General features: G+C 43.0%; 8 protein-coding genes across 8 annotated transcripts; 4 read left to right on the forward strand and 4 right to left on the reverse strand.

The window, feature by feature from the left end:
* Nucleotides 1–1,698: 1,698 nt before the first annotated feature.
* EAF02_007176 (uncharacterized protein) lies at nucleotides 1,699–3,436 on the reverse strand (the record flags this gene model as incomplete). Its single annotated transcript, XM_038903224.1, has 4 exons — nucleotides 1,699–2,595; nucleotides 2,641–3,104; nucleotides 3,153–3,303; nucleotides 3,353–3,436. 4 exons carry the CDS (start codon nucleotides 3,434–3,436, stop codon nucleotides 1,699–1,701), a joined length of 1,596 nt encoding a protein of 531 aa, XP_038756703.1.
* Nucleotides 3,437–4,861: 1,425 nt separating this feature from the next.
* Nucleotides 4,862–5,868, reverse strand: EAF02_007177 (uncharacterized protein; the record flags this gene model as incomplete). The annotated part of the gene is made up of 3 exons (XM_038903225.1): nucleotides 4,862–5,109; nucleotides 5,159–5,542; nucleotides 5,616–5,868. The coding sequence occupies 3 exons, from the start codon at nucleotides 5,866–5,868 to the stop codon at nucleotides 4,862–4,864; spliced, it is 885 nt and encodes a 294-aa protein (XP_038756704.1).
* Nucleotides 5,869–8,349: 2,481 nt separating this feature from the next.
* EAF02_007178 (uncharacterized protein) lies at nucleotides 8,350–11,568 on the reverse strand. Its single transcript, XM_038903226.1, has 2 exons — nucleotides 10,023–11,568; nucleotides 8,350–9,953 (listed from the first exon to the last, which is right to left on the reverse strand). Exons 1-2 carry the CDS (start codon nucleotides 10,288–10,290, stop codon nucleotides 9,328–9,330), a joined length of 894 nt encoding a protein of 297 aa, XP_038756705.1. The 5' UTR covers nucleotides 10,291–11,568; the 3' UTR covers nucleotides 8,350–9,327.
* EAF02_007179 (uncharacterized protein) lies at nucleotides 10,627–11,221 on the forward strand (the record flags this gene model as incomplete). The annotated part of the gene is made up of 2 exons (XM_038903227.1): nucleotides 10,627–10,873; nucleotides 10,968–11,221. 2 exons carry the CDS (start codon nucleotides 10,627–10,629, stop codon nucleotides 11,219–11,221), a joined length of 501 nt encoding a protein of 166 aa, XP_038756706.1.
* A 960-nt stretch (nucleotides 11,569–12,528) lies between the features above and the next one.
* EAF02_007180 (uncharacterized protein) lies at nucleotides 12,529–15,939 on the forward strand (the record flags this gene model as incomplete). The annotated part of the gene is made up of 4 exons (XM_038903228.1): nucleotides 12,529–12,638; nucleotides 12,691–12,990; nucleotides 13,036–13,866; nucleotides 13,923–15,939. 4 exons carry the CDS (start codon nucleotides 12,529–12,531, stop codon nucleotides 15,937–15,939), a joined length of 3,258 nt encoding a protein of 1,085 aa, XP_038756707.1.
* Nucleotides 15,940–17,017: 1,078 nt separating this feature from the next.
* On the forward strand, nucleotides 17,018–18,236 carry EAF02_007181 (uncharacterized protein; the record flags this gene model as incomplete). Its single annotated transcript, XM_038903229.1, has 3 exons — nucleotides 17,018–17,429; nucleotides 17,505–18,142; nucleotides 18,192–18,236. The coding sequence occupies 3 exons, from the start codon at nucleotides 17,018–17,020 to the stop codon at nucleotides 18,234–18,236; spliced, it is 1,095 nt and encodes a 364-aa protein (XP_038756708.1).
* An 853-nt stretch (nucleotides 18,237–19,089) lies between these two features.
* Nucleotides 19,090–20,980, forward strand: EAF02_007182 (uncharacterized protein; the record flags this gene model as incomplete). Its single annotated transcript, XM_038903230.1, has 5 exons — nucleotides 19,090–19,266; nucleotides 19,348–19,646; nucleotides 19,720–19,895; nucleotides 19,956–20,857; nucleotides 20,912–20,980. The coding sequence occupies 5 exons, from the start codon at nucleotides 19,090–19,092 to the stop codon at nucleotides 20,978–20,980; spliced, it is 1,623 nt and encodes a 540-aa protein (XP_038756709.1).
* Nucleotides 20,981–21,465: 485 nt separating this feature from the next.
* Nucleotides 21,466–22,795, reverse strand: EAF02_007183 (uncharacterized protein; the record flags this gene model as incomplete). The annotated part of the gene is made up of 3 exons (XM_038903231.1): nucleotides 21,466–21,486; nucleotides 21,539–22,161; nucleotides 22,225–22,795. 3 exons carry the CDS (start codon nucleotides 22,793–22,795, stop codon nucleotides 21,466–21,468), a joined length of 1,215 nt encoding a protein of 404 aa, XP_038756710.1.
* Nucleotides 22,796–23,518: the final 723 nt, after the last annotated feature.

The raw sequence follows: 23,518 nt of genomic DNA on the forward strand, positions 1-23,518 counted from the left end.
AGAGAATTGCGAGATATAATTTGGAAAGAGATTGTGGGTGGATATTTAATTCATTTTATTTGGTTGAATGCATACAGGAGATTCGAGATTTTTAGATGCAAAGGTGTAAACGGAAAATGTATCGGACCAGCCTGCCAGGGGATCAAGAAGGGTAAAGGGGTGAAAGACCATTGGGGAAATGTGGAACTTCCTGGTCATCTGCTGGTTTGTCCGAAAATGTAAGTCAATACCTGTTCAAAGATATTTTCAGGCTGATTATTTGCAACAGGTATAAGGAGATACTTCCACTTCTAAATGGAGAAAATTATTTCCAATTCATCCAAGTCAGCAACGTTCTTCGCTTTTCCCTTATGATTTCCTTCAGCAAGTCTTCATGATTAAAAAGGCTGAATGGCTACAACCGAGTTAAGAATGCTCAATAGCCACCGTCTTTACTTTGAATTGCAGACTAATTCCGCTAGAATATACGATGGAAATCCATCAGAGCTTTGGAAAAATGACAATAAATCCTCAGCGCTGCCGAAATGTAAAAGTATGGGCGAAGGTTGCTATTGCTTACGATGCTGGCAAAAGGAAGATTGGCAGAAGCATTCCCTTGAAGCCTGCGCGCCTAGGCACACAAATTACAACGGGTTTGAGAACGTATGCTATGCATATTGGCTTCAAAATCCAGCATCAAAAACCTGGCAATAAACCATGGTCATGTTGAGCTCAGGACAATCGCTTCAGGAAACAGATACGATTAGCATGTAATCTTACATATTTCTGCTCAGAGCACATCTAGGAAATTCTTAATCTTGGCTCTTTATTACCACATACGGCAGATTACTCTCATAACCCTCAAAAAGTCATTTAATTATTCTCATGCCGCTAAGATTCTATGATAGATTCTATATAGAATTTATATCAAAAGTATGAGGTCTACCCTACAATAGCTGGAGTCCCTCCCTCCCCCAAAAAACGAATATTTAGAAAAGATATCATAATTAATCATAGGAACTACCCTTCTTCTATTAAATACCCTGACCTCATTACAGAATCTACTCCAAGACGACTAAATTCCATTCTCTTTTCTATCATAGAATCTAGGAGGTATAAGAAGAATATACCCTACCAAATAACTTCCCCCAACACCATAATTATATAGCAAACTACTGTCACAATTAACTCCATTCAACCAACTACAGTACGGCTGGATACGACATACTCGAATTACGATTAAGCTCCCACGAACCTGAGAATAAATTAGCCAGAATATGCATCACCTCTTTCACGATTATAGACAGAAGACTTTTCTCGCACCTTTAAGATCTAACACTCAAACGTATGAAAGAGACCTCAAACTTGATTTTCGCTCACATTACTGAATGTGAATATTATGGCCTCAAGTAAATGAATAGAATATGCTAGTGCCCCAATAAATGCCACTTCGTTCGAAATGACAACGAAAATAATGTACTCACCCCAAACAGCTCACTGTTGATTTGCGGGCTTCGGTTTCTCTCGAACACTCATTTCATGAGGCTTGACCTCACTGGCTCGGATTTACATGTCATATGATTTGAATGTTTCTTTATGCATCTAAGCAAAGCAACTAAAACTAATTGAAACAGAGAACACTTCGCGTAAAGACCCAAATGCCAGTATTTCGCCACAAAATGCAAGATTGATCCTCCATTCACCGAGCCCGTTCATCTCTCATTTAGCTCTAGCTCTAAATTCAACATAAGGACCATCCTTCATACTAGTAAAACTATCTTTGAGCTGATATTCCTCTTTCCTCCGTCTACTGACTTCCATATCTTCACTTCCCTCTCCGACGGTATATCCCTCTGCCATCCTCATCTCATACATAAACACCACTCTAGCCAAACTAGTCATGAGCTCAACATATGCTACGCTCTTTCCAATACATCCTCTAGGACCGATGCTGAAAGGACAGAAAGCGCTTTGAGCAAGTGCTACCGAATCTTTTGTGACCTGCGGTGAAGAAGATGGAATCCAACGTTCGGGGATGAAGGTAAAGGGAGATGGGTAGTAGGCCGGGTTGTGGTGAATGGTGTAGTGAGGAGTTCCAACTACATAGCCGGCTGGAATGTGGAGACCATCAATATCGATGCCGCCGGGAAGAACTTCACGGGGAAGAATGCCACCGACGGGTGGCGATAGACGCATTGATTCATCAACGACTGCTCGGAGGTATGCACAACTATTGAGCGTGGGACTTGAATGGATTTCTTCGACATCAGAAAATGTGGACATAATTTCTTTTGTAAGAATCTCCAATTTATCAGGATTATGAACCAGATAGAAGAAAGCAGCAGAAAGAGCTGTGGACGTGGTATCAGATCCAGCAATGATGAGTAAATTGCTCTCGCCCCAGAGTTCTGGTGTTGTGAATCCTTGTCCTGTCTCTGCATCGCGAGCATTGAGCAAGTAGTAGAAGAAATCTTTTCTGTCAGTATCAAGTCCGATCTTGGTTCTTTCGGCGGCTTGAGCTCTGCTGTATGCCATATACTTCATTCTTTGGGCATAGATCTTACGGAAGAGAATCTTGCTCAAACCAATGGTCTTGATAATCGGATATGTGCCAGTCTAATAAGTTAGTAGTGTGCCTAGGGACATTGAGTTTGTACTTACAATCAAGTGAGTGTGAGCAGCGTTTCCAATGAGATCAATCACGTGACGATTTGAAGCATTTTCCAACATCTCAAATGCTTTACCAAAACAAAGATCACCCATAACATCGAACGTCAGGTAGTTACACCAATCAGACATGTTCTGAGCAACACTCCATCCACCAGTTGACTTTTCTGCTGATGCTTTTGGTTGACCCAGATTGGTACAGAAAGTTCTGACATTGGCTAAAATATACTTCTCCATAGTCTTAATGGCGTTGTCTGAAAACGCATGGGACAGAACTCTTCTTTTTCTTGCATGACTAGCTTTGTCGATGCTGCTGTGAGTGTTGAAAGTATCTTTGGTTGGAGGAAATACCGAGTAGAATTGAGACTTCTTGACATTTGACTTGTGGCCATAGATAGTTTTCAAAGCCGTGTTGGAATTGATTGAAAGGCTATCAGGACCATATCGAAATACCGGACCTTGAAAATCAGCACCATTCAGCTCTTTGTGCGAATGAAATTACTTACCATATTTCTCATGGCATCTGTAGAACTCGAGATGCCTGTCGCCTTTCCATGCGTGGTATACTGAGTACCAATCCGTAATCTTAGCCAAGAACGGACCAGGATATTTTGCGAGAGGATGAAATGTCAGACGATAAATCGTGAGAATGGTGAGCTGCGATGCGGTCAGCTTGAATTACTTGCATCATGCAAGGGAAACTTACGTATACCGCTGAGATAGTTGTTGCAAATGCCAGAGCCCAAAAAGTTCCGCTAAGGACAAAAGACGTCGATGGAAGTTCCATCATAGCCGCGAAAGTGTGTTGATGTACAGAATAATGACTCTCAGAGTTGTTGTAATCGTAACTTAAGTATTACTCACATGCAGCTACGGCAATGCTTTCTTTATAGATCACGAGATGTGCTCAATTGATTTAAGTGCATCCACTGCATTGATCTCATGCATTCATCAACTATGATTCTGCGTACGAGTGATGCTCAGTGATTGTGAAGAATCAAGAAATAATCATGAAGTAATCATGAAGAAAGAAACATTATGAGGTGTACAAATTGACATAAGAAGGTGATACAATAATCGACACTGTACGGAACCTTCCCGGCTGAGGTACCACTAATGTATGGTTCACCCGTGATATCTCTTGGTCTGTCCGACGATAGCCGAGAAACATATCAAACGATCTAACAAAGGGACATGAAACTACTGCGCCCACAATCCATGAACACGGATTCCTCCCGCACGTTGAGGTTTGATGCCGTAATTGCGAAGTACAAAGCCGAAGGAAACCTTGAACTACCATAATGCGGGGATTCTGGGGTTGTTTTTACGTAGAAGGTGCAGGTGCGAATGTGTCCTGCGTATTAGTAATAGGGAGAAGCTAGTCTCATTGTAGTTACTTATACGAGAATCCAGTACCCGACAAACCTTTGGAAGACATAGTATCAGCCTCAAGCAACAAAAGATACCTATACGAGAGATTTGAAATTGCTGGATGAGGTTTGGAACCGAAGAGTTGTGGGGAAAATTGACGAATATATTTTCTCTGCGGGGAGCCGAATTAGTCAGCGACAATTCCTACCCATGTTGTGGAGAGCGAGGATCCTCCACAATAGCGCTACCCCATAGGGAGTTCACATAAGTTCCGATCGAAAGGCAAGCCCGTCAGCCCTAGGATAAATTTAAGAAGGATTCAGCGACGATATAGAAACATCAAAGCGTCCCTAGCATATATTATATAAAAAATACGGTCGCTTCCCGGACTCTCCTCCATACCTCGGTACCGCCCCTTCATCTCGGATGAGCCGAGAATTCTGCAGAAAACCACGACATGTGTTTCAAACGTGTCTCATTAGAACATAACAACTACAAAAGAAACATTTTGTTGCACGTCTGCGACAGCTGTCAAATACTCAAAAGTGGATTTTAGTGGGCGGATTTGTCGTTTGTTGCACATCTATGACAGCTGTCAGACGTGTCAATTGTAGAGTGGGGTTTCGCAAGTGGTGATTGAAGCTATCCAAAAAATTAGTATTTGCCGCAAAATCATTCAAATTTCGCACCCAGGCGATGGAGGACAGTTCCAATAGCCAATCGTAGTAAACATGGTTTCATTTTATTCCTTAAGATCCATTTCATACCGCAACAACGGTGTCTAGTCTATCCCAATATTTCCAAACCCCAAACACCTCATCAATCATCCATCGCATATAATTCTTTATGGTAGGCAATAACCACCATCACAAATGATATCAGTTCCAGTGCAGTAGCTTGAAGCATCACTGGCGAGGAAAAGGAATGCACCCTTCAACTCATGAGCCTCTCCTTCTCTACCCATGGGAATCTTATCCTTCCAAGTAGCCTTCGTTTCAGGTGGACAGAATTCAGAAATCTCAGTTGCAATGTAACCAGGGGAGACGGTATTGGAGCGCGCGAATCCAACCCATTCTACTGCGAGAGATTTACCTGTCATTCAATTAGCATTTCGTAAGTCGAATTTGGAATGTATACGAACATAAATGGATGACACCGGCCTTTGCAGCATTGTATGCAGCTTGCAACTGGGGAATGTTGACAATGTGGCCACTCATACTTGCGGTTGCCACAAAGCTTCCATACTTGAATCCTTCCAGTTTCTTTCCGTCAATAGTAGTACCCTCTTTCTTTTGTCTGCGCCAATGCTGGCCTGCAGCACGAGCACAGTAGAATGTTCCATCTAAATCTGTTGTTACAACCTTCTTGTAATGATCCAATTCTCCGTCAAGGGCAGGACCCTGTATCCATGGAATTCCAGAGTTTGCGATAAAGATATCGAGACGACCATTGAGATCAGTTACGGCGGTGTTGACAGCCTGTTCCACGGCTTCGTATGAGGTAACATTCACTTGGTATGCTTTGCCTATTTGATTGAATTGCGGTTAGGAATAGTCGCTACGTGAACCTGACTGATTTCGGTATGTGCGAGTACTTACAAGTAACACCGTATTCCTTCTCAATTTTCTCCGCCTCTTGAATAGCCTTCTTGTTGCTATTGTACCAAATAGCGACATTAGCTCCAGCTTCAGCGAGCGCATGCGCAACGGCGAGTCCGATACCTGCGCCTGCACCAGATACGATGGCAGTTCGTCCTTTCAGTGAAAACATGGGCAGCACCTTGGATGTATATGTGGGTGCCTCAGTGAGGTTGTGCTTAAACTTTCCATCGTTCATTGCTTCGCCGGCCATTATTGCGATTTGAGGTGTTTGTAGTTTAGAAAAATGGGAAGGGTGGTGATTTGTACTGAGGAGGGCAGAGTTGATGAGACGAGCTTGTGTTTTGAGAGCGAACAAAGGTAGCAGACACGGAAGTAGATATGTAAAAAGCTATTCACATGCGTGGATAGTGGGGTCGCACGGTAGACATGTCGTCCTAGCTTGTGCTATCTTAGCAAGGAAGATTGTCAGGGCATGGGTGGAGCGATCGTGCGAAATATATGCATTGTAAGGTGTGTTGACCAATTATCACGCAGCTGAAAGTGGGAGGAGGGGTAGGAAATGCCGCGATTGTCCGTCACAGTACACTAGTAGACAGTAGTTGATACATCCCGCCATTCTGAAAGGTGTCTTCATCGAAAAGCTTCTGCGGATGACCTCAATTTGGAGATTCCGCCGACAGAGGTAGTTGAATGAGCGATGTTGATGTCATGTTTGTTAATAAGAACAAATGATGGGAATTCTTCGGAATTGTTTACCCCTGAGGCTAACCCCACATTGCCGTTTTTACATGTTATCTTTAAGGTTAGCGTTATTCCATGATCATGCATTTAATTCTCCGCAAATTGTCATTTTTTCGTATCACGATCGAATTCACTTGTAATTTTGTCTCTAGGTCTGGAAGAGGCAGGTGTGAAGAGATTTTCGTATCCCACCGATTAGCTCAGGACCTCATATTGAGCCAGGTAACGCGGCAAACATAGCTTATCAATCGGAGCATCGTTAAACCTTCTTTGATTCTTGCTGAAGACCCAAAAGTATTTGTGGTAGACAGAGAATACCAAAAAGGAATCGATAATACTCGCGATGTAGAATGAGAGGAAGTGAAAGAAGGGGATAAAGGGTAGTATGGTTAATACATGCAACTCAAGTGAGAGTCTTGCTTCTGCGTCAGTACCAACAGTTGGATGGTAGTTTCTGAAGAAGTACTACAGCGAGTGGCAACGCTTAGCTTGGAAACATGCGGCTTAGTCTATCTACAATCTTTTGTCAAGGTTCTATCTGCCCGGTAGTCCGATGTCAGTATAGAAGCTCTAGCATCCTTACTTGTAGCTATGCCGCACTCGATAAATGCAAGGAACAGCGCATGGAACCACATCGTAGTGCTTTTCTTTACGTTGGTAGCTTCCGCTGTTGAAAACTACAGGATATGAATAACAAAATGATTCCATGAGACGAGAAGAGTTGCTACCAGAGCTTTAGTCCTAGAAAATAGTGCTAGTTAGGCGGACTGATATAACAAAATTACGGAGGGGAACATTCTTCATTAGCCCAATCTCACAAAAATACGACTTTTCCGCTCTTCTCACAACATGTGAGGCTACAGGCCTAGCAGTGCTCGGTCGTGCTCGGCTTACTTACCACGATCACTGTAAGGGATCGAATGGCCAGTATAGGATTCGTCAACGAGTAAGTCAAGGGTGAAATTACTGCCATGGGAAACTTTCCAAGATAGTAAACAAAGCTCTTTTCGCCTGCCAAGCCAAATAGAAAGAAATTATTCTAACAAATTCTGAGAATCACTCGAAATATTTCGTAACATTTCGATGGACACAAGAGATGGATAAAATGTAGCTATGCTAATGGATCATGTCTGTCCGATTCCATCGACGTCAAGGCCTACAAAAGTGTTGAACATTTCTCTACAAAAGACTGCGTGGGATGAAACCGAATACTTGAATTGTTAGGTTGGAGTCTCGAAACACTGGCTCTTTTGCTTTCAGTTCGCTGTATTTATGCTACATGCTCATGATCTTTGTTGATGATTGTGCTATTTCAAATTTGCTATTTGCATCGCTCTACACTGTGGTCAGTTTTTTTCTAGAATTTGCAGATCTACTAATGTAATAAGACTCTCCTTAAATTCCAACTGATTAACCGAAGTCTCTCTCTCTCACATATCTTCTCAACACTTCCACCATATCACGAATGAGCAATCAGGTGATACTTCTAGATTCCGCTGTACATCGTAGACAAAAATCTAGAATGTGACCCACACCCCCACCTGCCCCGCGACCCCACACCCATGAAACCACACCAGACTTCCCCAAACGAGAAGCTCCGACGCCGCCTCGAGGCCGCTCCGCCCTACCATGAAGCCATCCGAGCATTTGTCTACTCCGCCCGAATAGACACGTCATATCCGAACACTATACACCGCTGGATAGAAACGACTTTTGATATTACGGCCCGAATACATTCACATAATCCCGCATAGTGTGCATTTGTTTCGTAATCTGTGACCCTTTGAGCTCCCGTGTCATCATCTAACATGCCTTATTTCTCTTCTCTGAATCCCTGAAAGTTTTGGCTTCTTTCGCTCAGATCATTTCAAAAACCGGTTGTCTGCTCTTCAGAAGACTTGCAACCTTACAAAGCATTCGAGTGAATAAATATAACATGTTCTTGCCCTTTCAATTGTACAAGAATCAATCCTAATTAACGTTCATCCCACGCTGAATCTCTGCCTTTCGGGTGTACAGAGTGCATCATCGTTGTGTACACAGTCGAGCATTCTGGTATCTTCTACACGCATCTCCTGATGCTTCAATTTGACTTTCATAGACTTTGGAAATAAGTGCAATGAATCGATCTCGTCGTGGCTATGATGCTCGAAGCGATACAAAATAATAAGGCTGGATGAAATTCTGGAAACCATATCATAATCACAATGGTAGCCAAAAACTACAGCGCAGTCCTGTGATCACCAGCTGTTGCTCTCGCAACCGAGCCGTTCATTCGCCTCTTGTGCTGGATTTTGAAGCAAGTTACATAGTCACTTTGGCATTTTCAAGTCGACTGTCAACCAAATTCAGCTATAAATGAAATCCTTGGCACTCGCGTCGAGGAAAGCTTTCTAAAAGAGCCAAGTGCCAGATAAAGGTTTCCCCTCCACGGGCATGCAAAGTGCCATAGAGGCGAGGGATAGTGACGGCGACCTGAAAAGAAATGCTACTTAGACACAAGTGAATGTGCTTCGATGATATGCATATTTTTCTATAGTCTCCATGGATCGACCGGCCTTTTCCCTCTATTAACAGGTTTTGACTATTAGAGCGTTTATTCGCATGCATAGTGCCATCGGATGAATCATGATACACAAGGAACTGCGGTCTGAGCGAAGCTGATCACGTACTCGAACACGTGTCGTGGCAACTCACCTCTTGAACATGGCGAACGTTTAGTCGAGCTTAGACAAGGAAAACAGATGCTCTTGAGTCTTGCATAGTATTCTCAGCACTTTCCCAAGTGGCGCAGCTTATAAAGATAAAAGATAGTAAATGAAAGTATGACAGCTTGTAAGGAGACACAAGTTCATTGAATAGCTGTCGTCCTATAACTTTGCAATGCGATTTTGGTGATGGGTAGTAGTGATAACCATTACCTCATTTCTTTACTAGAAACAAATCCCCAAACAATCTGTGCTCAAGTTTATTGAGCAATCATCTGTTCTGCTGACATGCCATCATCTCCTAGCACTTTGGCCTTCTGCAAAGTAGCCACAGTCTTCTGGATAACCGCTAAATCTACGTTCTTTGTGGCACTTGCAAATCTGACCGTCTTCAACCATTCATTTGCATCCTCCTCGCTGTAATCCAACGAAGTGCTGATATATTTCACCGCCTCAGCCTGGTTCTTCTCGAAATATCTAACTCCCTTGTCGATTTTCTCAAACAAATCGTCCAACCTCTTATCTTCTGTGCTTTGAAGGACTTTTGTGCTGGCAACAATTTTCCAACTGCTCCATGGTGTATATATTTCCCCGATACGTTTGATCTCTCCATTGTCGTAGTATCGTTTGGAGGTAAAATGTTCCCACATGAAGAAATCCACTGTGCTATCGTTCACACCGTTGCGCAGTTTCTCGAACGTTTGTAAAGGAACGACCTCGAATGGTCCCTCTGACGATTGACTTTCGTTGAGCCAACCTTGCTCATCTGCAAGAACAAATCCCATCACATAGCTTCCGCTCCCGATTCTTGAGACTCCAATCTTGCCGTTCTTCAGATGTGCGATGCTATTCAATGGTCTGTTTGCGCCGGTCGAGATCGCCCAGCCTGTTTAATTCAATCAATCTGTCTGTACCATACTTGTAGAATATGCGCCTCAGAAAAGGAAAGACATACACAATGGCGTTTCAACATAAGTCCCGACAATTCTATATCCTCCATCTCCTTCCACATCAGATTTCCCCAATCCAGCTACCCAACCTTCAGTGAGACCAATACCTACATCGATTTCTCCCGAGCGTATAGATGTAATCATATGCCCAGTGCCAGATGGGAATGGGATAAATTCGGCTTCTAGACCGAAATGCTTTTCCGCAAAGTGAAGAGGGGTAGAAAAGTGCTCAGGGACGTATCCAATCTTGAGAGGGGTTTGAGTCGCAGACATGATTGGGAGCTAATTCCAGTCGCAAGTTTATTGAGGAATAATGAGTATTTTTTGATGGAGCCTCGATTAATACGTAGCTATATAGTGAAGTGATAGAGAATACCTAGTAAAAGAGCTCAAGACGGATTTCGAACGGGTATTCACCGGCATGGCGGGGTAAGTTATAGTGATCATTGCGACGCTAGAAGTTTCAGGTCTCAATTTTAGCGTGATTTTTCAGCCACACCTCCAGACCGCCACAACCTTCCATTGTCTCCGGGGATCCCAACCATCCATCTTCGACCTCCAGCTGTACCTTATCTCTTCCCCACGATTTAACACAACAACCTAAACAATATGGCTTCAGCTACTGCGCAGCGTCGTCTTCTTCAGGAATATCGCGCCCTTACAAATAACCCACCAGACGGTATTACTGCAGGTCCGGTGACAGAAGATGACTTACTTTGCTGGGAGGCTTTAATAGAAGGGCCAGAGGGTACGCCGTTCGAAGGGGGAGTGTTCGCTGCCGAGTTGCAGTTTCCCAAAGACTATCCACTTTCTCCGCCGAGTATGAGGTTTCTTGGGGAAGTTTGGCACCCCAATGGTATGATCTCCTTTCTTTTTTCTTTACTCCGACATCAACGATGTCCGACACATCGTAGCTTGGAGAGTGCAATACTGATACGTGCTATTATTAGTCTACCCCAGCGGTCTTGTCTGTATATCTATTCTCCACCCGGCTGGAGACGATCCGAACCACTATGAACATGCATCGGAGCGATGGTCACCCATACAAAGTGTCGAGAAAATCTTAATAAGTGTGATGAGTATGTTAGCGGAACCAAATGATGAGAGTCCAGCAAACGTGGAAGCTGCCAAGCAATGGAGAGAGAACAGGGCGGAATATGAACAGAAGGTTCGCGACGGATGTAGGAGAATGCTAGGATTGTAATACCGTCTGTGAATGAGGTCTTGAATTCTATGTTCATTGATTTGGGAGAAGCCGGGCTATATATACTGGCCCATGTAACGAGTCACAGGTCACTTACGGGAGACGCTTTACTTCCTAAGGCCACTCTCAAAATCGCATGGCATGTAACATGAGACTAGGGTTGAATTACATATACAGAATACTTACCACGGAAACGGAGTTTTGGAAGCGTATCGAACTACGTATCATTCGATACTAGGTGATAGGTCAAAAATGCGGGCTATACAACATGGAAATACGAGCATCATTAAGATTAATTAGCAACATTATTATGGGCTTGAAAATATTCTACGCCTCTAAATGACCAGAAGTTTCACGGTGAAGAATATTATGTAGCCCAGTACAGAAGTTTCTCCTTAACACATTCCCAAGTATGAGTATTTGTACTTTAGTTGTTACCATTGCCAACCTGGAAGTCTAAGAGGTCGTTCCCCTTTCGCTGAGTCTCGTGTTTCAACCGGCGAACAGCCTCAGAAACGCGACTACGAGTAAATGATTGGATGCAAGCGAGTGTCGAAAATGCAACCAGGTGGGCCAGAGATAAGATAACTACCTAGTACTATCTGGCTATATAGCAACGCTTGCTAATTCAAAAGCAGAAATACAGGGCGCAGACAGAATCAAAGGAAAATCTGGAGAAAAAATAAGGAGTGGTCGAGTCAAATGCCAGAGGAAGAGGCGCTGGGATTATTCTGTGAATATGCAAGTTAGAATTTAACCTACTTAGGTCCAATAAAGCTCAGTGTATATCTCGACTTATGACCAGATGAAATTAATTACGCCTTTATGGAGTATGTGGTAGGAGCCTTGCCAATTTTTGATAGTTTACGGGGCTGATATCTTAGGAAACTTGATCACGATGCTGTGAGCTGGTCAATTGCTCGCGGAGATAGACATCCTAAATAGTCAAACAAGTATCAAGCAATTCTGAAAATATGTCTTCTCGCATTCTCAGTGAGTTTGATGCGTGACTGCCAGGTTTCGCTAGAAGGGGAGGCCGCGATATCAACTAAGAAGTAGGGTTACATTGGCACCCAACTCTGCCGGACACTTGACGTGTTCTTCAATCTATACCCAATTGATACCAGCGACAACCAATAGAGACGGGAAGTCTTATTTGCACTTCACTGTGGCTTAGCTATGCGAGTCAAACCCAACTTATCCGCCGAATTTGCCTCAGCCGCGTTCTGTCGATTGATTCATATACGATGTATATCTTTCTCACCATTCCACTCTCCACATGAGATCGTGTATCAATCAATATCGACATGAGCTTTGGTTTTGGTATAGGCGACATCCTCGCGGTGATCGAGCTTGCCAAGAAGATACGAAAAGATTTCGCAGATGCTCCAAGTCAATTTAAGGATATCTCACTCGAGTAGGTGGATCTGATCACGATTTGAATTACAAAAGCTTATTGAGATCTGCAGGGTGCGAAGTCTCTCCATTGTACTTCAGGATATCGAAGATGAGCTATCATTGCCGGACCTCAATGCCAAACAGAAGAGTGAACTCAAAGAAATCATTGTCGGCTGTCGAGATGTTCTTGAGAAGTTGCAGCAAGCGTTGAGCACATATGGCGAATTCAAATCTGACTCTAGAGGTGTGGGCTGTAAGGCGAAAAGAATTTGGAAACGGTTTCAGTGGGAGCCTGATGATATCAAAGAGTTTCGAAGTCGTGTTACAACAAACGTTACTTTTTTGAATGCATTTCGGGGGAAATGTACCAAGTAATTACGTCCTTCGTATTGGAATCTCCGACTAATACAATCTAGTGAAATACTACATGAGATAAAGAACAGCGCAGACCAGTTTCATGAACGACAAAATGATCGGCAATTCAACGAGAAATCTTTAGCGATTTTGAATTGGCTTACGCCAATCAACCATGCATCTCAACAGCATGATTACATCACACAACGGCAAATAGATACAGGAAAATGGCTTCTAGATTCGCCAGTCTTCATAGAATGGGTAAATTCTGATAAGCAGAAATTGTTCTGTCCAGGTATCCCTGGTGCAGGTAAAACGATACTTACATCAATTGTTGTTGAAGAACTCAATACCCGCTTTCAAAACGACAAAGGTATTGGAATTGCGTACTTCTATTGCAACTTTCGACGCCAACATGATCAAAAGATTGATGACTTGTTATTAAGCCTTCTCAAGCAGCTCTCCAGATACCAGGCTTCACTACCAGGTGCAGTGAAGGATATGTTTGATCTACACTCACCCAGGCAGAATCGCCCGTCGACAAAGGAAATTTCTAGTGCCCTCAAGTCTGTGATCGATTCGTATTCCAAGGTTTTTATTGTCGTTGATGCTCTCGATGAATGTCAAATGACCAACGGTTGCCGAATGCAATTTCTATCAGAGATTTTCGATATTCAGGAGACATATCAGCTAAGCCTTTTCGCAACCTCGAGACATATTCCCGACGTCGAAGAAAGGTTTGGTGGCTCTTTGCGGTTGGAGATTCGAGCCAGTGATAAAGATGTTGAGAGGTACTTAGACGGTCGCATTTCGCAGTTACCTGAATATGTACGCAAAAGCACGGGCTTACAAAATGAGGTCAAGACTGCAATCGTCAAAGCAGTTGATGGAATGTATGCAACTCATCCCAATCCTAGCGGTAGACAATGCTTACCTATAGAATTTAAAGGTTTCTGCTTGCTCGACTTAATTTCGATTCTTTAAGAGGGAAAAAGTCTCCAAAGGTTATGCGGAACGCTTTGAATAGTCTTCCAACTGGATCCGACGCATACAGAGATGCGTACAAAGATGCTATGAAAAGAATTGAAGGACAGCTGGATGATGAGAGAGACCTTGCAAAGCAGGTTCTTTCGTGGATTACTTGTGCAAAAAGGCCTCTGACAACAGCAGAACTTCAAGAAGCTATTGCAGTAGAGATTGACGAGACAGAGCTTGACCAAGAAAACTTTACTGAAATCAACACAATGATTTCTGTATGTGCCGGACTGGTGACTGTTGATGAAGAAAGCAAAATAATCCGCTTAGTCCATTATACTACACAAGAATACTTCGAGCAAACGCGAGACAAATGGTTCCCTGATGCAGAAACCTTTATTACTACAATCTGCGTTACATATCTATCATTCGAAACTTTCAATACCGGTTTCTGTCTATTGTATAGAGACTTCGCAAAGCGGGTACGGTCTCATCAATTCTCCATGTATGCCGCACGATTTTGGGGGCATCACGCTGGTAAGGCTTCAATTTTAGAAAAAACATTAGAGCAGGCGCTTTTGAAATTTCTCAAAAACCAAGCAAAGGTCGACGCATCATGGCAATTAATCAATTCTAATGATGTACCGGAATCATATGTCGACCAGGGCTCGAGTCCCAGGTATTCAGGCTCTTCCTACGGCCAACGTGCGGGAAGAGGATTGACAGGAATGCATATAACAGCGTTCTTTGGACTCGAAACTGTTATACAACTGTTGCTTGATTCGGGCAAACTCGAAGTCGATCCAAGGGACTTGTTAAGCGAGGAATCGGATTTTATTCCTTATCCCAATCTTGTTAATCACGGTCGAACGCCACTCTCTTATGCGGCGAAGAAAGGGCATGAGAAGGTAGTGAATCTCTTGCTTGATACTGGCAAATTTGAGGTCGATTCTATAGATAAATTTCATCAGACGCCACTTCATTCCTCGGTTGAGAGCGGGAATGAGAACGTGGTAAAGCTTTTGCTTGACACAGGCAAAGTTGATGTCAATTTCAAAGATGGCCAAGGTCAGACGCCGTTCTATAAGGCGGCCACATCCGGGAACGAGAATGTGGTAAAGCTATTTCTTGAAACAGGCAAAGTCGAGATCGACACAATCGATAACTTTGACGAAACACCACTATTAGGTGCTATTCAAAATGGACACGAATCAATAGTGAAGCTGCTACTAAATACAGGCGCAGTAGACATTAATCAAAGTAATTACGTGCACCGAACGCCAATCTCATTTGCTGCTGAAGGAGGCTTTGAATCTATAGTAAAGCTACTTCTCGATACAAATTCAGTCAATGTCAATATTATTGATAGTTATCACGGAACGCCAATCTCATATGCTACTAAAAGGGGCTTTGAATCTATAGTAAAGCTACTTCTCGATACAAATTCAGTTAATGTCAATATTATTGATAGTTATCACGGAACGCCAATCTCATATGCTACTAAAAGGGGCTCTGAATCTATAGTAAAGCTGCTTCTCGATACAAATTCAGCTGATGTCAATATTGCTAATAGAAATCGACGAACGCCAATCTCATATGCTTTAGAACAAGGCTATGAATCCATAAGAATGCTCTTATTGAGTACAGGGAAAGTTGATATCAGTTACCTGGATCCTTCTGGTATGAACATATTCTGGTGGGTAGCTTGTTGGGGTCGTGAGCCCATTGTAAAGCAACTGCTCGATACAGGTTTCAACCTGCCAATTACACAACCAGGGCCTGTGGAGGGAGTCTGGTGGGAGGACGAGGGGAAGGTGAAACTTCTGATTAAGAGATACACTGATATGAAAATTGACATTCATCCTGCAACTGAAGAGAATATCCGAAAACTATGGCCAGGGGTCTTGGAAGACTCGCGAGGAGATTGGAATGAACAGTTGGAGAGCGTTATTTGTGAGGGAATGGCGTTTAAACGTATTATGAGCATGTGATTATAGCCAGCGCTGGCTGGGAGATACTGTTTGCTTTGTCATCCCCTGGAAGTTCATATCTTTGTATTTACTTTATCATGACTGTTTTTTTCTACCAAAATACTGAGGATTATTGCGCGATGACGGTAGTGTGATACAGTAAGCTTTTTATTAAATTTAGTCACTCCCCGTAATTCTCTTCCCCTCAATCAAGCGGGCGACATTTTGCTTGCCAAACCCAGTCAAGTTGAGTCTTCTACTACAAACTTCAATTGCAAACTACTAGTGAATATGTGAGCTGATATGGTCGTGTTTGCAATCCTAACTAATTGGAATGGACCATTCCACGCATGTTAAGAAATTCACGGATACATAGCATCAACTATGAAAGCTCTAGTCGAAGAGATCGGATGCCAAAGTTAAACATACCGTCGCATGATGATCACCGTATCATTTATCTCGAGATTTCTTTTTTCCTACAATTCTCTTCAGCGAGTATGTTGAAAGATCCGCGTATTCTGCCATAAATTGTCAGTCACGCCCTCCCTGAGCATTCTAGAAAGCGTATCGGTTGTCCTTCTACCAACATAAGCAGGAGCAATCATCACTCCGTAATGACACCACTCTTGCTGATGCTTTATAATATTTACCTGATTAATTTGCGTTGATCTATCATTCACTCTTACATGCACATTGTTCTTGGGAATTTATGGGATAAATATTTGGTAGGGCGGTGATTGACCGAAGTTAAAAGACTCGATTAATGAGATGTGGCAGTTGTGCGTTGATGAAAATACCTAGCAACTCATCACGCGAACGTTAGATTGAGAATCGTAAGACTTTAAAGAAGATCGTATGGATATATCTAGTACCCCGCAACTGGAGATGTATGCCGATCACCATAACACATTCACTATGGTCACTTATACCATAGATGGATATTTTGAGTGAACTTCATCACACGATCACATAAGACCACACAATCACTTCCTCTCCGTTTTCAATACTTTCGAACAAAACAAAATATCAAGGTTCTCTCTATTTCAATACAACGAATCAATAGCCTTTGGAACGGTCTCCAAAATAGGAGTTTTTCAAGATGTTCCTTCAGTCTGAAGAATCTCAGTTGGCGAATTTACCTAGTACACCCCTCATTTCTGTGCCCGGCCCACTCGAGGAGTTTACCCCATTCTCCCGATTACCTTTAGAATTAAGACGCAAGATCTGGGGATTCGCAGCTCTATCCCACCCAAGAATCTTTGAACTGGTATGGTGTAGCTCTGAAAATTACCTTCATCGATTGTTCAAAGTTTCGAAACAGACCAATAGTGTCCCACCAATCCTGGAAGTCAACAGAGAGGCCCGTGAAGAAGGCATGCGCACCTTCGAAAAGCGAGTATTCAATAATTGCAACACCAATACTGGAAGTCCTTTCAAAGTCGAAGGAGAAAAGCCTCAGTGTACATGGTTCAATCCCGATCTGGACACAATCTACTTTGGCGAAAATACATGTATTCGAATAGTTGCGGACTTCCTTGATTTGTACTGACAAACGAAACTTCCAAAAATTGCTTTCGCAACGAAAGCACATCTTCAAGGTTCCTGCAAATGTAATTGGATTTCTAGAGACTGGAATCCTGGTCACAGGAAGGTAACAAGTCTTCAAATTCTTCATGGCAAGCCTCCGAAAGATGCAAATTCGTCTATGTTCCCAGGCTCACCCAGCACAAGGGAGGTTTCCATCGTTCTCCCGTCTTTCATATACAGATATGCGGCAGGAGAAATGCCAAATACGATCACTTTCCGTCCTTCCGTTCATAATGTTCTTGAGATAGATGGTGTACGAATAGCTGCAGCATGGGCCAATGAAATCCATGAAATTCGATCCGGGCTTGACTTCGGATGGGGACCAAGCAGATGGAAAAATGACAGTTGTCCTGATTTCGATTTTGTTTCCTTTGCTCCAAGTTATAAAGATGGAAAGGGAAAGAAACTCAGACACGATGGTTTCCTGATGTCTTCGAAGGACTGTGAAAGAATCACTGCGCATGGAGGAGCATTTCTGGAGGATTTGAAGCTTCGTACTGGTGTTGATATACGAGTTGGGTATTGCAGCAACTCAGATGCTTACACTGGCTGGTTTGAGGCGGTGAACGAAGTCGGCCTTTTTAATGGAACTAATGAGGGTATTAAACAATGCGAATTCGAAATTTTGGCCCATTGTGTAAGTCAAACCATCAAGCTCTATCATGATCTCAACTAATATTTCTTAGCTTAATGCGAGAGATGAACCGGATGTTGGCATTGATATACTCTAGTATTACGGTGGCAAATTTTGGGGCTCTGAAATAATTCCTCATATTTATTAGCCACTTGAACAGCACAAGCAAAACGAGTTGTTGTTCAACATCTTAGATCCTAAGAAGCATTCAGCAGTCGTGATTAATAACATAGAAAAGAAACATAAGTACTCTAACATTTCCTTGTGCAATCTGCTCATGCAAATGGTGAATGATGTGTGAACTTAAGGATAACGTGAAAAATTTGTCATGAATGATGTGGTGAAAGCACTACAGCACCCTTAACTTTTGCTGAAATTGTATAATCTAGTCCTTAACCGGTTCCTACCATGCATTCAAGAAGGATTCACCATCCACATAGTAGCCATCAGATTCAATTATCTAATTATCGAATAAATATATTTGTACACTGTTGAAGTAATTAGATTCACCTTCGCAAATCCATATCTAAGTCAATGAAACACTTACAAATGAACTGCCACTAACGTGAACAACCGAGATTCAATAGTATCAATACATCCAAAGTAATAGCCAGCTGTATTGAAACTCGCTAACATGAAAGTGGCACCACTAGAGTCATTTCGCCAGTCCCCCAAAGTAATAAAGGTTTCTTGTTACATTGTCTACTTTCCTGAAAAATCATTACAGCTCCAGTTCGACTCTCCAGATCTTCTTACTCTTGACCTAGAAAAGATCAATCAAGACTTCAATGAAGGTCAAGAAAATATTACCCAAGACTTCAATGAACAATCGATTACCTCAACTTCTTTTTGAAAGTTTACCACAATACATTCTCTACTTTCAATAAATTTCCCCAAGGAACTAAATCGGAAAACACTCAAAATCACAAAGTCAGACAACATTTTACAAGATGTCTTTCTATGAACGCTTTTCCAACCCCTCCCAACCAGCACCAAGTGGAGTGGGAAGAACCAACGGTGGAGGAGGTCAAGGTGGACCATCCAATGGATCTGCTCCCACTGAGGGACAGAACCAATTCGATTCCACCGAAATGACAACCGCCACTAATGGTGGTGGTTCCTTACAGGTATGTCTTTGTTCTCTTGCTTATTCTTAGCCCTAATCATCATAGACCCCTGTTCAGAGACCCAACTAACAGCGTTCACAGAATACCGAAGCCCCTGCCCCAGCAACAGACCCCAAGGGTACAGGTAAAGGCAAGAAAAACAAGTGGGCAAAAGTCGACTTGAACGATATTGCACCAATGGCAGGTCCCTCTATTCCCGCGCAGCCAAACCTTAAGGGTGGAGGCAACTACAGGAAGGAACAATCCTTCGGTCTCCTCGTTGAGGACAATGTTGAAGCACCTCGTCCTCATGAGGGCCCTCATCGTGGTGTCAATATTGACGGAGAGTCACTTGGCGAGATCGCCGATCGCTTGAACAAGCTGGATTTGGAGAAGGCTAGGTACGTACACACTTTCTATTCACACATCACATGACATCTCCTTTCACCCATGACAGTACTAACAATACATCAGTAAGCCTTTAACGGAATTCAGACTCTTCCCGAAACTCTCGCCCGAACTGCGCTTCAAGAGTTGGAACATTGCAGCACGTTCCTTGTCGCCTCGAATCCTGGAAGTTGTATTGTATCCGGATTTTCCCTACCCACCAGGTGGCCAAAGAGATAACATTGACATGTGCGATCCCAATGGTTTGAGATAATTCAATCATAAGACATGGCACATCTCCACGCCTGGCCAGAAAGTCCCAGCCATATTACACGCCACTCGGGAATCGCGTTCCGAGGCCCAACGCGTGTACGAAAAGCGATACCTCAACAACTTTCCGGATAATTTCCCCTATCACCAGAATGACGAGCGTCCATGGACATACTACAACCCGTATGTCGATGTCATTTTCTTTGGCGATGGAATATGCATTATGCCGCTTGTCAGATTTTTCCGTCAACATTCCGAGGAAATCTTCCCTCGGCTAGCTTTCCGATGTGCGGAATTCATCGGTACTTGTAAGGAAAAATGTACCTGGGATACCTGGGAGTGGGGACACGGTGACGATTACAGTGACTGCCGTCGCGGAGTCGGCATTGGAGGCGGCGGTATTGACATCATGGGTATTCTTCACGGAAAATATCGGGAGATTGCCCTAAACTTGCTGGTTCCTGGAGTTCCGAGTGTAGAGGAGGTGTTTTTCGTGGTCAAGACGGAGTGCATGAAGTTCCCACCGGGACGGGTGCCCAGCAACTTGACCTTCCGCCCTGCCATACACAACGGCCTGACACGAAGTCAGCAGCGGAAGAGAACTGAATTTCAAGCTGAAGTTGACATAGCTAGGGCCGGAGAAGGCGTTCCTGGCTGTGGTACCAATAGATGGAACGACCATCCTCCAACTTTCAGCTTCGTCTCCATGGCTCCTCCATTAAAAGATGGCAAGGGTAAAGACCTAAAGCACGATGCAATCCATGTGCCAAGCGAGCAATTGGGTAAATTGACCTATCGCAACAACGAGTTCCTTATAGATTTAGCTGTCAAAGCTAATCTCGAGATCGTACCTAGCGCGAGAGCATACGCTGGTGAGCTGAATCGAGAAATCGGCTTGTACAATGGTACTGAAGAAGGCATTGAGCTAGCAAAGGAAGAGATCCAAAAGCAATTGGTATGTTGAATAGCCCTTGGAATACTGGTGGATTGATGCTAACACAGAATACAGCTTGTGGATATCAACGCCGATCGTCGCGGTTCCAACCACCAAGGTGGTTCTCGTGGTCGTGGTCAATAGACTGACTAAGCGGCAGATGGAGGTGTGAGGGGCTCAAATGATACATAGACGTTGAAGTCGAGGGCATCCGATTTTCTTGGGTAATATTGTCAAACATGATTTCCTGATGACAGAATGCAACCGTCTAGTATCCGTTAATCTGTTGTGGGAGAAAAAGTATCACTGCATAGAGCGTAGTGATTTCTGGGTAGTATACAATAACATTGTCTATCTGCAATCCATTGATCTCAACGCTTTGTGAAAAATGTGAGATCCACTTACTTAGATGATATCCCATAACAGTCGAACTCTGCAAGTCTCTAACATTTGAGTGATATTGGCACCACTCGAAAAGCCTGTGTATGATCTGGGCATGCGAAATCTAACTTTATTCCTGTATATGTGTCTTTATCTAAAGCAAATAACGCTTGTTAAACGCCCGTTCAATCTATATTTCTATATCCAAAATTTGTGTACATAGCCGGTAAATATTTTACAAGTCGCAATCATTCCAATCCGCAAATTCCCTGTCAAATAAAGTCAGTCAATAAGAATTTCAAGACTTAAAGAATATCTTACCACTCTTCTCTCCCTGAAATCATCATACAACCCCTCCCAAATATCTCTTCCCCTACAATCATCTCCTTCCGGCACCGGAACACACGTCGGCCCCTTTCCGATCCACTCCATGTCATCCAATTGCCACGGTTTCTCCAAAGGCCAATCGCTGAAATGAACAAACTTTGACTTCCGGAATACTTGCAATGGATCCCATACATCGGTTTCATGACCTTTTCCCCAGAAGCCTTTGTGTTTATCGACAGGTCTTCTAAATTCTCCTGTAAGAAGTGAGTATATTTGATGGTCTATTAAGCCACAGGAGTCTTTTTGCTGTGTGAGGACGGAGTTAATGATGTCCATGTCGTAGATACCCACACGGGCTTTTTTGACCTCACTTTCAAGCCGTAAGAATTCTGTGGTTGACGGTTTGATGAGCATTATGTGGGATGCTAATTGAGGTACACCTTCGGAATCAAGCCAGTATGCTCGTGGTGCAAGGAGTTGCGTTGAGTCCGACATTGGAGCAAGGAATAATTCATCCATGGATTTCAGAACAATTGAATCGGAATCTAGAACGAGAAGTCTCTCATGGGATGTCTGGTTGAAAGCTAAGAGTTTGGTGTAACTTTCCGCCCATTCATCTATTATGCATCAGCGATTAATGATCTCATGTCTTCATACGATATAGGAATAAGATTTATTACCCTGGCTACCATGTTTATGCTTCAGAATTTCCACATTCTTCAACTCCACTTTGTATTCATCTCTCGCCTGGATCAGCATCTCAGTGATAATATCCAGACCCTTCCCATTGACATCCTCGATCCATTCATCTCTCCATAATTGAGGATATATTAATACTCTTTCCGCTTTGCTCCCTAGCGTATTGAGCGACTCGAACAACATCAATGCATTACACAGATGATTTTGCGAGGTTGCATATGTAATGTATGCGTATTTGTTCCACTCAATTCCTGTCTCCTCGCCCGTCAGAGGCTCCACAACAACAGGAGCCTGTTTCAAGCATGCAGGAGTTTTATACTGAAGATGTAATTCTTTCGCTTTTCGTGTTCCATGAGGAAGTAATAAGAGTATAATCAGTCCACAAATAACGATGGGTATAGCTGTTCGTACAGGTCTTGACCGAAGTATTTGCGCGATACTTGGTTTGGCTGCTTTGGGAGGAGGTGGTTCGTCGACATCAAAATTTAGGACTGGGAGATAAGGCGAATTTTGCAAGAAATCTGGGAGATCGCGTGGTGCCTGATGCGACATACTCGATTAAGCTCAAAGAAGCTTCCAAAGATATAGAAGTATAGCCAAGGTGAGGAAACGCGTATCACGTGATAAGTATCAGAAATGCAAGATCCGTGAGTCTAAATCGAGAAAATGTTGATCTGCCTCTGTCAGACTGGTAGTTCCTTTATTTTGAGTTGAAGAATATACATACAGAAAATGCAAACCAAAAACAGTTCTAAATATCCAAAAATTCTAATTCTCACGGGATCACAAACTTTTCTCGGGCGTAAATCCCGATTGACAATAGAGCAAGCGGTCAAAACACAATGTCAAGAACGATTGATACGAGGAATCATCAGGTATGCGCCCGATAAGATGAGATGGTCAGCAGACCTCAAGATCCAAGAATAAAAATGATAAAGGGACTGTCGTGGAATCAATGGGACGCGTCAAATGGTGTTGGCTGTGGAGATGATTATTTTCGGACTTTAGTGCTTACTAAGTCGAGAGCTTGGTCTTCTTGATAGGATAGGGGTATCACGGGACTACAACAACGACAGCATCACTGATTGGAGGTGCGATTGTCCATTTCTGGGTGGTTCACGATTAAGTGATGCTATAATTTTCTATAGGATGGCTTAGAGATTGCATAAAGATTGTTTGATTTCCTACACCGCTAACCGCTACAAATAAATACTTTACAGAATTCAAAATACTCGCATGCAAATTCGAGATTTGGCGAACTTCATTTCATATCTA

This window comes from Botrytis sinoallii, assembly GCF_014898435.1.
Source record: "Botrytis sinoallii strain Bc 23 chromosome Unknown BSIN_012, whole genome shotgun sequence".
NCBI classification, from domain to species: Eukaryota; Fungi; Ascomycota; class Leotiomycetes; order Helotiales; family Sclerotiniaceae; genus Botrytis; species Botrytis sinoallii.